Here is a 13,507-nt window from a genome sequence, read left to right on the forward strand (position 1 = left end):
TATACAACCCCAAATCAGAAAAAGTTGGGACAGTATGGACAAATGCAAATAAAATAAAAACACAGTGTTCCTTACATTAACTGTGACTTTTATTTGATTGCAGACAGTTTGAACCCAAGATATTTCATGTTTTATCTGCTTAACTTCATTTCATTTATTGATAAACATCCATTCCTGCATTTTAGGCCTGCAACACATTCCAAAAAAGTTGGGTTTGGGGCAATTTAGGGCTTGTTATTAGGTGAAAAAACTAAATAATGATGTGATTTCAAACAGGTGATGTCAACAGGTGATTGTAATCATGGTTTGGTACAAAAGCAGCATCCAGGAAAGGCTGAGTCTTTGATGAGCAAAGATGATCAGAGGATCCAGTTTATCAACAAATGCGTGAGAAAATTATTAAAATGTTTAAAAACAATGAACCTCAAAGAGAGATTGAAAGGGATTTGCATATTTCCCCCTCTACAGTGCATAATATCATTAAACCATTCATTCCAGGTCTTTTTTGGAAAAAATGGACGCCGTGTGCTCCGGACCAAAGATGAAAAGGACCATCCAGACTGTTATCAGCAAGTCCAAAAGCCAGGGTCTGTCATGGTATGGGGCTGTGTCAGTGCCCTTGGCAAAGGTCATTTACACTTCTGTGATGGCAGCATTAATGCAGAAAAGTACATTGAGATCTTAAAGCAACATATGCTGCCTTCAAGACGTCATCTTTTCCAGGAACGTCCATGCATTTTCCAACAAGACAATGCAAAACCACATGCTGCACACATTACAAAGGCATGGCTGAGGAAGAAGATGGTACGGGTACTGGACTGGCCTGCCTGCAGTCCTGCCCTGTCCCCAATAGAGAATGTGTGGAGAATTTTGAAACCATAAATGCGACGACGACCCCGTACTGTTACACATCTTAAGACGTGTTTGCAGGAAGAACGAGACAAAATAAAACCTGAAACACTAAATCACTTGGTATCCTCGGTGCCAAAACATCTTTTAAGTGTGGTGAAAAGGAATGGCAACATTACAAAGTGGTAGATGCTTTACTGTCCCAACTTTTTTTGGAATGTGTTGCAGACCTGAAATGCAGGAATGGATGTTTATTAATAAATGAAATGAAGTTGAGCAGATAAAACATGAAATATCTCAGGTTCATCCTGTCTGCAATCAAATAAAAGTCAAAGTAAATGTAAGAAACTCTGTGTTTTTTATTATTTGCATTTTCCATGCTGTCCCAACTTTTTCTGATTTAAGATTGTATTTAGCCTCTTTATTTGTCCTCAAATATTACATTTAAAATTGAAATGTTGACTTTTTATCATCTTTATACAATATTAGCCATTACACTTAGATAGTATTACTGTACATGAAATGTACAATGAAATTGAATTTGTCATAGAGTTAAAACAGGCAAACTTGTACTACACTGTTGAACCTGTACGTCTACACACCCTATGTAATTAAGTGTGTATGTGTGTGTGTATGTGTGTGTGTATGTATGTGTTAATGGCATGCCCTACCCTCAGATATGGGAGACAGTTTTTCTTTGGCTGTGGCGACAGCGGTATCCGACACACTAGGAGCAGGTGAACTTTTGCTACAGGGTTCAGATACCTGAGAGAGGCGTGGAAGAAACAACACACAGATACTGTAAACACAAAACAAAGCCCACTGAGCACACTGCATGTAAATAACAGTCACCACCCATACTCTGTTCCACACAGGTCAATGTGTGTGTGCACTTCCATGTGTCTCAATGCATGTTTGTGTATACACATTCACTCTCCAGTCATTTCTTTGGATGAATCTATGTCGTATATACATTTATTACATCCACTGGCCATTTCAATCAATGAAAATAAACAACCATGTGTTTTAATGGTATGAGTGTAACAGATGTGCCAGTTGTTGGGTTTTAAAAAAGCATAACATTAACACTGGAAGACAAATAAATAGTGCTTCAACCAAAGAAGAACCCAACAGCATCATGTGATCATAAAGTGTCCACTGATAAAAAACTAGAGGAAGATTAACACACAATGTAAATAAGAAAAGCAAACAGCTATGATCTCTAACACACACACATACACACACCCCCACACTTCTTACAACTATTAAGTCTAAAACCTGCAAAAACCAAATGTAATATAATGAGAATGGTGTGTGTGTGTGGATAGAGCAATAACTTGGTTGTGACAATATGATAAGCTGCTCTGGCTGCCACGACCAGCAATGCACAAGTCGTACCCCAACCTCACCAACTGGCCCTGTCCGTGCATAACATGGGGTTACAGACTGGGAATTCACTCTCTCAGTGTGGTTCCTTCATGAGGCCCAAAAAAAGGTCTTTCATGAGTTTCCAGAACAAGACAAGCATGCTGGCAATGGATGCCAGTGAAAAACCAGACCGGAGCTGGCAAGTCTAAGAAGGAGAAACCGTTATGTATAGAGGGACTCCCACCTGGAGCGAATTAAGCCAAAATGACAACACATGAGGACTTTTATTGCGACACACTGCCGAACTACTTAAGCAGCTGCCACATTACACTAAAGGCCTGTATTACAAAATAAAAAATGTGGTTCAGAAAAAGCGCAATTATATTTTTAAAGGTTATTGTTCGGTAAAGAAACCCAAGTGTTGGCCTAAGTCAAAACTAAGTTAGACTAAGTCATTGGGCATTTCAATCAAGGGAAAGAAAGGACCACGTGTTCTATTGGAATTAATGTGTTTGTTTGTTTGTTTATTAGATTTTAAAGTCATGTTTTACACTTTGGTTAAATGTCCACTGATTAAAGACTAGAGGAGGATTAACACACACTGTAACACTCTTTCTGTTAACTGAAATGGCCAATGGCTTAGTTTTACTTACCTTGACTTAATCTTTATCTAAGATTAACCATTGAAAATATAATCAACGTGTAACGTGTAACATGGCAGCTGCTTAAGTAGTTCGGCAGGGATTCACATTAAAAGTCCTTCTGTGTTGCCATTTTGGCCAGCAAAGGTACCTTGTAATCATTAATTCGCTCCGGGGGGAGTCCCTCTATACATCACGGTTTCTCCTTCTCAGACTTGCCAGCTGGTTTTTCGCTGGTGTGCAATGCCAGCATGCTTATCTTGTTCTGGGAACTCATGAAATACGTATTGTTTGGGCCTCATGAAGGAACAACCCTGAGAGTGCCAGTTGGTGAGGTTGGGGTATGAGTCATGCATGCTGGTCTTGGCTGGTTTTGAGGAGTCTCTCTCTGAGAACTGAGAAAGCCAGAGCAGCCTGTCATATTGTCACAACCAAGTTATGTGTGCTCTATCCACACACCACCCCATTTTCATTATATTACATTTGGGTTTTATGGTTTTAGACTTGACAGTTGTGAGATAAGTGTGTGTGTGTGTGTGTGAGATCATAGCTGTTCACTTTTCTTACAAACAGTGCGTGTTAATATTCCTCTAGTCTTTTATCACTAACTGTACAATGTGTATCAATAGGGTATGTGTTTCTAATAAAGAGGTCATTAAGTGTAAAAAGTATTTAAAATCCTCGGTGTGTGTGTGTCGGGGTGTGTTCGAGTTATTATGTGTACAGAACAGGTTTAAGAAGAAGGTGGCAGCATTGGAATTTCCTTGTTGTGCTTTTGTGGTTAAACACAGGTTAGGGTGAGAAGGAGAACAGGGTAAAGTTCACGCAGTGTGTTCAACAGTTTGAATAGAGTGAGTTTGTGTGTGTATGAGTGTGTTGTAGTAACACACCATAACAACGCAAACAGGACTATTTAAATAAAGAATTGCTTTAATTTTTGGTTCTGAAATGATCAGTGGTGTAGCTTGGATAGGGAATCATGTCCTTCTGCTTTTCCAAATTTGGCCAGCAGATAGGGCATGGAGGCGCCGGTCTGGTTATTTACTTCTAGTACACACTCTATACTTACTGTATTTTGGGGGGTGGCTGATCTCGAGGACTCATGTGAGCTGCTTGAGCTACCAGAAGAGGACAGAGAGGAGGATGAAGATGATGATGAGAATAAAGAAGAAGTCGAGGAGGAAGATGATGATGCGCTCTCCCTGCCACTTTCCTGTGCTTCCTGCTGGCTCAAGCTCCTCCCAGTTTGGCTGTCTGGCATGGGTTGTCCCGGCATCTCTGGAACCACAGTGGGAACACTTCCGGCCTGTGAGGTGGTGTCAATTTTCTGGTTTGGATCTTGACCTTGTGGAGCTTCTTGTTGCCCTGTTGCTGGGTGCTGAGCTCCAAACATGGCTGGATAACCAGGCTGGGGTGTCATGGGAGGCATGTATGTCTGGGGTAGGCTGCTTGGCATGCTTGTGGGGGGCATGAAGGATTGTGCCATGCTCATGGCCAGAGTGAGCATGTTGGCCAGCGAGAAGAGTGGCTGTTGGGAATGGGCGGGCCACATGCCGGGCGCGTTTGGAGGCATGGCGTGGGCAGCGGAGAGGGGTAGAGGGATGTTTTCTGGTTGCATATCAGTTGGTTGATGTGCTACAGGTGAAGAATACGGGGAAAGTTTGGGGGTAGGGCTTTGGGGAATAGGTGCTGGCTGGATAGAGCCTTGAAGAGAAGCATGGTTGACCAGGTAGGGGTAAGGGTAGGGTGAGTTGGGCATGTAAGGTGGGTTGGGGTATTGAGGAGGCATTGTGGGTACTTGGTTGGGCAGAAGGAGAGGAATGCCTTCAGGGTTGGGGTATTGTGGGTAATGGGCTCGAGGAGAACAGTACGCTTGTAAATACTGCTCATTACCTACAAAAATAAACAAAAACAAAGTTTAAAACATGTTTTGTAGAGTTTTTATTCATGTATTTATTTTAACATTGTATTTAAGTCATTTTTTTTCCCAATTTAGTGTAGCCAAGTAGTCTTCCACTGCTTGGACCCCAATCGCATCCCAGAAGGGTATATTTGGCAGACACACGCTCCCTCCGACGTGTGCACAGTCCACTGACCCCTTCTTATTGGCCCATACTTTGGTAGATTCGTGTAAGGACTGCGCATGGAGAGTCATACACTAATCTCCACATTCCCCAACTTCATTACAGGCACCTTGGGCTAGTCACCAGGGTTTGTATACAGCAGTCTTTTACCACCAGCAGACTAGTAACCAGCTTTGTTTGCTACAATCACTGCCAATTGTGGCTGCTAGGGGTGCCCTGCTGACTGATAGCAGCACTGAGATTCAAACCAGGATAATGTAGGTTGATATGGTCGGACAGACAGACAGACAGACAGACAGACAGAGAGACAGATAATTGATATAGATAGATAGATAGATAGATAGATAGATAGATAGATAGATAGATAGATAGATAGATAGATAGATAGACAAATATAGGTAGATAGATAGACAGACAGACAGACAGGCAGATTGATAGGCTGATGATAGATAGATAGATAGATAGATAGATAGATAGATAGATAGATAGATAGATAGATAGATAGATATAGGTAGATAGATAGACAGACAGGCAGATAGACAGACAGACAGATAGATATAGATAGATGTAGACATATAGACAGAGAGACAGACAAATACATAGATAGACAGACAGACAGACAGACAGGCAGATAGATAGACAAACAGACAGAAAGAGACAGACAGATAGATAGCCAAACAGATGGAAAGACAGACAGACAGATAGATAAACAGACAGACAGACAGACAGAAAGACAGACAGATACATAGATAGATAGACAGACAACAGATAGACAGACAAACAGATAGATAGATAGATAGATAGATGGATGGATGGATGGATGGATGGATGGATGGATGGATGGATGGATGGATGGATGGATGGATGGATGGATAGATAGATAGATAGATAGATAGATAGATAGATAGATAATCAGCACTTACCTGAAGTGTGAAAGGACTGGGAGCGAAGTGGCCGAACTGGTGGTCCAGCATCAGAGTCAAAATACAAGTCTTTGGCCAACCCAGGGAAGGTGCCTCCTGTCACATGATTTGCATGTGCAGCTGTGTAATCTGTGTAACAGACACACACACACACACGGTCAGTTATCGGTCAGTTAACAGCTATGAGACCCAGCGGGTAGTTTTAATAGTTAATGTGATGGACAAACAGATATGCAGATGGATGGCAGGAGTAAACAGTTATGAGATACCTGAAGTGTGGAAAGACTGTGAGCGAAGGGGGCGCACTGGTACAGCTGCATCAGGGTCGAGGTAATAGTCTCCACCCACTCCGGGGGAGGAGCCTAATGTTACCTGACCCGCACTTACTGCAGTGTAATCTGAATTCAACATGCACACAAGCACAAAGAATTAGTACTGATGAGGAGAAGGTGAGAATGGCAAGAGTGAGAAGAAACAGATGGGAAATATGTAAGGATTTAAGTGAATAGATTGGCCAAAATGTACACCATTTACACAACTGTCCTCTTGGTGTCAGCCAAGACATGATTGGTTTTTGTTATTGTATTTTTTCCCACACAATGTTGCTAACATGTATTTTACTTAAATGCTTTTTGGCTAAACTATTCCTTTATTACAAAAAAAAAACATTACAAAAATAACAAACTCAATTGTTTTTTAGCATGTAATGACCTGGCATAATCCTGTGTTAGGTCTCAAGAGAAAAGCAGGTTTCCTAACAGAGGAGCTGGCAAATATGTGCGGAAAAATCTGTAATCAATAGAAACACTCCCATCTGGAGAGAATTAATGTTCAACAAGGTACTGGTGACTGTTGGCTAACTCTACAGAAACTGCTAAGTCAATCATCTGCACCTCCATGCCCCCCTTTTCCATATTTGGCAAGGCATAAGGACATGATTCTGCAACCAAGTCATGCCACTGATCTCCATGGCAGATGGGCTTGTTACATAACTGATAATTTCTTTTGATACATTTTAACCCACAAACTAAGTCCCAACATACTAAAAGTTACACTACTGCAGATGTAATAAAATAATTAGGGTATGATTACAATAAGCACCTATTTTCAAACAGTAAACTTTCAATAGGAAGTATGTTGAGGAAAGCACCTGCTTTTTGACTGGTCGACTGGACAACTGTTACCTCTGCACTAGTGGTGGGATATTCACAAAATGTATAGTGTCTCTCTGTATGTGGTGAGACTCCACTACTGGCAGGTAAAAGAATGCAGCTGGCAACTGTGTGGGTGTCAGGAAGAAGGGGGGAGACATACACCGATCAGTCATAACATTAAAACCACCTCCTTGTTTCTACACTCACTGTCCAATTTATCAGCTCCACTTACAGGAGTCTCCCAGGACCACTACAGAGCAGGTATTATTTAGGTGGTGGATCATTCTCAGCACTGCAGTGACAATGACATGGTGGTGGTGTGTTAGTGTGTGTTGTGCTGGTATGAGTGGATAAGACACAGCAGCATAACTTGTATAAGAATTACCTGGTAGGGAGGAGGAGGAGTGTGTGCGTGCCAGTCCTTGCTGTGTGTGCAGATTTGGCTGTAAAATATAACACATCAAAACAAAAGTCAAATTCAAAACATATTTGATACTAAGAGCATTATTTTATTTAAGCTTTGCTTTATAACAATGACACTTACATTTATGGCATTTAGCAGATGATTATATAAAGCGATCCAAAATTGTGACAGTATACAATGCAAGCTATTGAGGGGTAAGGGCCTTGCTTGGTGGCCCAATGATGGCAAACAGGCAGTGCTGAGGCTTGAAACAGCAACCTTCTGATTACTACTTTAACCACTTAAAGTAACACACTTAAGTTTACTTTAAAATGTGTGCACCAAAATGTCCTGAAGAGCTAACAGCAAAAACATGTCTTGCTTAATTGGCAAATTTGATTTAATTGATGTAATTTGAGGTGTTTCAAACCAAGGAAGCAAAATACAAGGCATGGTCAATGCAAATTAAATGATTTATCAACTACCATGTGATTTATCAAGCCCAAAGGTCATTTTGATGAATAAGATTACTATGAAATTAAATACAAATGAAGGGCAGGTATTAAATTGATAAACAGTATGCACCATAGATGCTATCATTGGTTACATCTCAAACCACATCCTATGTACTAAACCAGGGATGACCAAATGAGTTTTTGAATAAACGTGGTGGCTCCAAAGAAACAAAAACTAGACAGCAAATGCAGAGGATTTCAGGCGCACTGTGAAAAGTTCAGTTCAGAGGGAAGTGGGTATGTTTAATTTAAAGAAGTATAATAATCTTCCCATTAGGATTATAAACTGGTGGGTAAAATTGGCAAAATCTTAGTTTACACGACACTGTAGATGATAGATCATTTGTCACTCAAATAAAAAAAAAGTGTAATTGTTAGTAATCAAGAAAATCTATTATATTTTTATTTTATTACAAAAGAGTCTGTGGCCCCATGTTTACATATTTTTTACTCCATCTGGCCCCCAACAAGAAAAGTTTGGACACCCCTGCACTTAACATTTTGTCAAAATAGTAGCTACACCATCATTATTTACTATTACAGTAGTGTATTAGGTCTGGGATGCAGCCTGTGATAGCATAAAAAGATGTTACAAACTAACTTCTCAAAATTGTGTCAACATTACATTTTTTGGCCTTAAAAATGGCCAAACCAAGCCGCTATGTGAACTTCCTACAAACATCATCAAGAAGTGAGGATCAAACTCAGGTCCCCAGGACCCATACTGTCGTGTGGCACCTACACTACCTGCTAAGCAACCTTGCTAGTTCTTTTAACATGAACCCACCTGTGAGCCTGAGAGTGTACCCGCTCCACTCAGGTAGGGCAGACGGAGAGCCTCTACGGGCCCCAGTGGCTCCAGAGGTTCCCTCCTCATCAGGGTCTCAGCACGGCGGATGATCTCCTTCATTCGATGAATGAAACCCTCTTTCTCTGAGGGCAGGATGAACTCACTGTGTGTCTGAGAGAGATAGAAATCATGATGAAATCAGAACGACAAAGGCAATATGTGTCAGTAGAAGTGTGATTTTTGGTGAGCTGAACGGGGAGTGGGAACAGTTTTGGACACGTTCCACCTTAGTTGGGACATTTTGTAAAATGCACAAAAAAACCTTTAATTTGTTTGTATGAACCTTTATTTAAATGACAGAAGTACAAAGAAAATACTTTAAATGTTTTGGCTGACCAACTTGATTGTACCTTGAAATATCTGAAAGATAAAGAATCAATTTCCAGATTGAAATTGCTCCACCCCTTGCACCACTCCCACCCTGAACAAGGCGACACACATCCTTCATAATGCTCTGTCGCTAGTTGCTTCTTTTGACCTGTCAGAACTTGAGTCTCACAAAGCCCAGTATCGTGTATGAACAGACTTAAACAACATCTGGATTAAAATAAATTTGGACTAAACGTTTACAACATACTTTTTTTTTCTATTTTTTTTTAAATTAATTTTCTCCCATTTTCTCCCAATTTAGCGTAGTTAATATGTCCCTGACTGCAGTCGAGGTGGGTATATTGCTGCTCACGCCTCCTCCAACCTGTGCGCAGCCCTTAGCGCAGATGTGTCAAACTCAAGGCCCGCGGGCCAAATCCGGCCCACCACGTCATTTAATGTGGCCTGCAAGAGCTTAAAAGACGTATGATTGTTGTGATGGTTCGAGTAGTTACGAAGACGCACTTATAATTTAATGGGACACCTGTGCAATTAAGCGGCAACCGTTGACATCTTAGTCATGGCAACTAACTTTGACCTTTGCTAAGAAGCCATGTCACTTTTACGTGTTAGCGAAAATAAAAAAATGCGGGGTAAAGTCAGTAGCGTAAAAAATAATAAATAGAAGTTAATTCTTTTGCAATCCAATACAGAATCATCATCTGTAAGTAGTAGACATTTATATTCTCAGTTGTTTGTAAATGTTTAGCGAGTACGTTACAGCGTTTCAGTTACGAATTTACCGTAATTCCTTAATAAAATACGGTTATTACCGTTACTATAGCAATTAGTATTTTTACACAAAATGCTAACTCGTTAGTGCTATTTTATGTTTGGTTAGATTTCATATTGTACTTGATGTAAACTTAGCTACAGCTATGTGCATGTACTGTATTAACTTTTTTTTAATTGTTTTTATTGTTTGTATTTTGTAGTTTTACTCCATTCTGCTGCACACAGTGTACAGTTGGGAAGCTAATAAAACCGACCTAATTGTTTTGGAGGGAGCTGTCTGTCTGTCTGTCTTTCTAGCTGAAAACGGAGGAAAAACTTTTAACAAGGGCAGAACAATTGTCTTAAAATACACTGTAAAATCGTAAATTTACATTTACATGTCAATTTTGTGACCTGCAAAGTGATCAAATCCCGCCACTAGATGATGTTGAGAAATATTTACAAATAATCCAATTGGCCCTTTGGGAGCCACCATAATGCAGATGTGGCCCTCGATGAAAATGAGTGTGACACCCCTGCCTTAGCGGAACCTTTTTCACCCATGCATTCTGCACAGGCGCCTCTCTATCTGCTAATCAGTGTCCTTACACAGCGTTTGAAGACCCCACCCACATAGTCTGGTCATCCCACCCTAGCAGAAACGCAATGCCAATTATGCCTGCTAGATGGCAAGCAGCCAACTGATGGCAATGCCAAGTTTTGACCCAAGGAGTTCAGAATCTCAGCTCTGGTGTGTAGTGGAATATCCCGCTGCGCCACCTGGGTGCCTTACAACATAACGCTTTGTCTAAAAAACTTTTTATCAATAAAACAGGGCAAGTTTGAGTGCATCTTTTAAAAAAGTAACAGAAACAAAGTGGGAAGAAAACGTTAACTGTCACCTAATGCTGGGAGGAGGTTTGTTGGATGGTGTATGGTGGATGTATTTTAAGAACCACCTAAGGGCATGGGGTTTATATCTGTCATGCAAGAAAACACCCCTGATCCTACTTCCCTGCTCCTTTCCTTTCATGTGATCAGCAATATACATCAGTCAAACTTTGTCTCTTAGCCCAAAGCTTGCTTGACAGTGGACTCAACATACCCAGGTTAAAAACCTGTACAGTAAGCTGTAATGTGAATGATTTGATAGATGAGATGAATAAATGAGTGTTCAAATGTTGACACTATAAATTTAAGTCTCTGTAATCCTACTCAAATAGACTCCTACACAAATAGAAAATAACCTTGTATAACACACACACACACACACACACACACACACACACACACACACACACACACAGACAAGGCATGTATACAATCTTAAATCCAGTCATGAGACAGAGTTGGACAGAGTAAACAAAAATAGACTGCAGTTACAGCACATCTATATGGAGAAACACAAGCCTTGCTTATTCAGCTACCAGGCAAGCCTTCAAACACACACATACACAAACACACACACACACACACATATATATTTATATGTATATACAATCAGCCATAACAATAAAACCACCTCCTTGTTTCTACACTCACTGTCCATTTTATCAGCTCCACTTACCATATAGAAGCACTTTGTAGTTCTACAATTACTGACTGTAGTCCATCTGTTTCTTTACATACATTTTTAGTCTGCTTTCCCCCTGTTCTTCAATGGTCAAGATCCCCACAAAACCACTACAGAGCAGGTATTATTTAGGTGGTGGATGATATGGACACTGACATGGTGGTGGTGTGTTAGTGTGTGAGTGGATCAGACACAGCAATGCTGATGGAGTTTTTAAATACCGTGTCCACTCACTGTCCACTCTATTAGACACTCTTACCTAGTTGGTTCAACTTGTAGATGTAAAGTCAGAGAAGATCGCTCATCTATTGCTGCTGGTTGAGTTGGTCATCTTCAAGACCTTCATCAGTGGTCATAGGACGCTGCCCACGGGGCGCTGTTGGCTGGATATTTTTGGTCTCAGTCAAGCAGTGACAGTGAGGTGTTTAAAAACTCCATCAGCATTGCTGTGTCTGATCCACTCACACCAGCACAACACACACTAACACACCACCACCATGTCAGCGTCACTGTAGTGCTGAGAATGACCCATCATCATGCATATATTATATTCATAATAATATAACAAACCCTTTAGTGTAAATAACTACACACTATGTGTGCAATTTTGTCTAGCAGCTCTTAAGTCTGTAACTTACTTTTTCTTTCTTTCTGTTTTTACCACCCTTCTCTTGTACAGCTATAACAAGTTAAACAGACGAGTTTGAAATGTCAGCTCTGGTGTGCTAGCGTGTTTCACTGCTGCGCCACCTGAGTGGCTTTCCCAACTTCTTTTGAGTGTGTTGTAGGTGACAAATTTAAAATGCAATTATATTTACAAAATTCAATTAAGTTGGTCAGCCAAAACATTAAAACAATTTTTTCTACTTATAAAGGTTAAATAAAGCAATAAGCCATGAGAGGCCGTGCGTTACTGTGATTTTAGCACAGGGATGACGTTTTTGCAGTAACGCACGGTCTTGAGTGGCTTATTGCTTTTATAAAACGGTGGTCAGCATAAAATATAATAAATACAATGTTTAATTCATAAATGTATTTATTGTGTATAAACTTACAATAAAGCATTCTTCCGCGACGCAATGTAGTTCGATTAACAGTGTTGCTAGGCAACATGAGGGCGAAAATAACATTAACTTTTTCTTTTCAGTGGCGTATTAATATGGAATGATGTGAGGTGGTCATAGGTGTGAGTTTATCGGGGATTTTACAACGGCTTCGAACGCGGCTCAGCCAATCAGATTTTAGGACCGGAACTATCCGTTTTATAATAAAGATTTAAGAACATTAATACTGTAGATTCTTGTTTTTATTACATCATACAAACTGATGCATCATACAAACTGATGCATCATACAAACTGATGCATTATACAAACGTCCCAACTTTTCTGGAAATGGGGTTTGTAAATAAGATCTTGAAAGGGTTGGAGCTCACCATGACTGTTGCAATGTCCTCGGCGTTGTCACCATCCAGGTCGAATTTAAACGTCACCATCTTACTGTTGTGTGTCTGAAGCTGACACTCCACCACCCGATCCACTTTATCCGACAGCTTTATAAGAAATAAGAAAGAAATATTTTATTTACTGAGTTTATTGTAAGTGCAGTTTATATGCAGTCTTCTTTCAAGTGACATTTCTGACTGTGGTCCATACCCCAGTAATGCGCAGTCTTGAGCGGGCTTTTTTCCGGAGCAGTTTACTTCCAGTGCGTTTGTTGGGACCCTTGGTGCTCATCTCTGTTAGGCCCTCGTTCCCATCACTCAAACCAGATGTTACATCAGAAGCATAGCTGTTAACAGAGCAAATGTTATGTGGTGCCAAAACAGTTACTTACAGTACAACAATAAAGCATCCAAGCCCTGTCCATGCTAGCCCACCACTGCTGAGTCCAAAATCTTGGCAATGCCATCGGTATGGATACTCAATAAACATAATTGGCCACCAACTGGTGCACCTCGCCCATAAAATGAATTTACGGGTGGGGTTCGCCCTGGAAATAGGACGTCATGACACCTTTATGGCATCCGCTCTTTCAGGGCGGCTCCATTGTGAGGCCCAAAATG

The 13,507-nt window shown here is 40.6% G+C and overlaps 1 protein-coding gene across 1 annotated transcript in view; it reads right to left on the reverse strand.

Annotated features, from left to right (window-relative positions):
• Nucleotides 1-13,507, reverse strand: part of wnk4b (WNK lysine deficient protein kinase 4b) — a 112,743-nt gene that overhangs the window by 10,453 nt on the left and 88,783 nt on the right. The window contains exons 10-17 of the mRNA XM_063016047.1: nucleotides 13,098-13,233; nucleotides 12,878-12,994; nucleotides 8,725-8,898; nucleotides 7,405-7,462; nucleotides 6,135-6,263; nucleotides 5,866-5,994; nucleotides 3,928-4,751; nucleotides 1,521-1,614 (exon numbers count right to left, since the gene is read on the reverse strand). Of these exons, the coding sequence (XP_062872117.1) occupies nucleotides 1,521-1,614; nucleotides 3,928-4,751; nucleotides 5,866-5,994; nucleotides 6,135-6,263; nucleotides 7,405-7,462; nucleotides 8,725-8,898; nucleotides 12,878-12,994; nucleotides 13,098-13,233 (1,661 nt within the window). The remainder of the gene's footprint in view (nucleotides 1-1,520; nucleotides 1,615-3,927; nucleotides 4,752-5,865; nucleotides 5,995-6,134; nucleotides 6,264-7,404; nucleotides 7,463-8,724; nucleotides 8,899-12,877; nucleotides 12,995-13,097; nucleotides 13,234-13,507) is intronic.

The sequence above is a fragment of the Trichomycterus rosablanca genome, chromosome 2 (genome assembly GCF_030014385.1).
Source record: "Trichomycterus rosablanca isolate fTriRos1 chromosome 2, fTriRos1.hap1, whole genome shotgun sequence".
Lineage (NCBI taxonomy): Eukaryota > Metazoa > Chordata > Actinopteri > Siluriformes > Trichomycteridae > Trichomycterus > Trichomycterus rosablanca.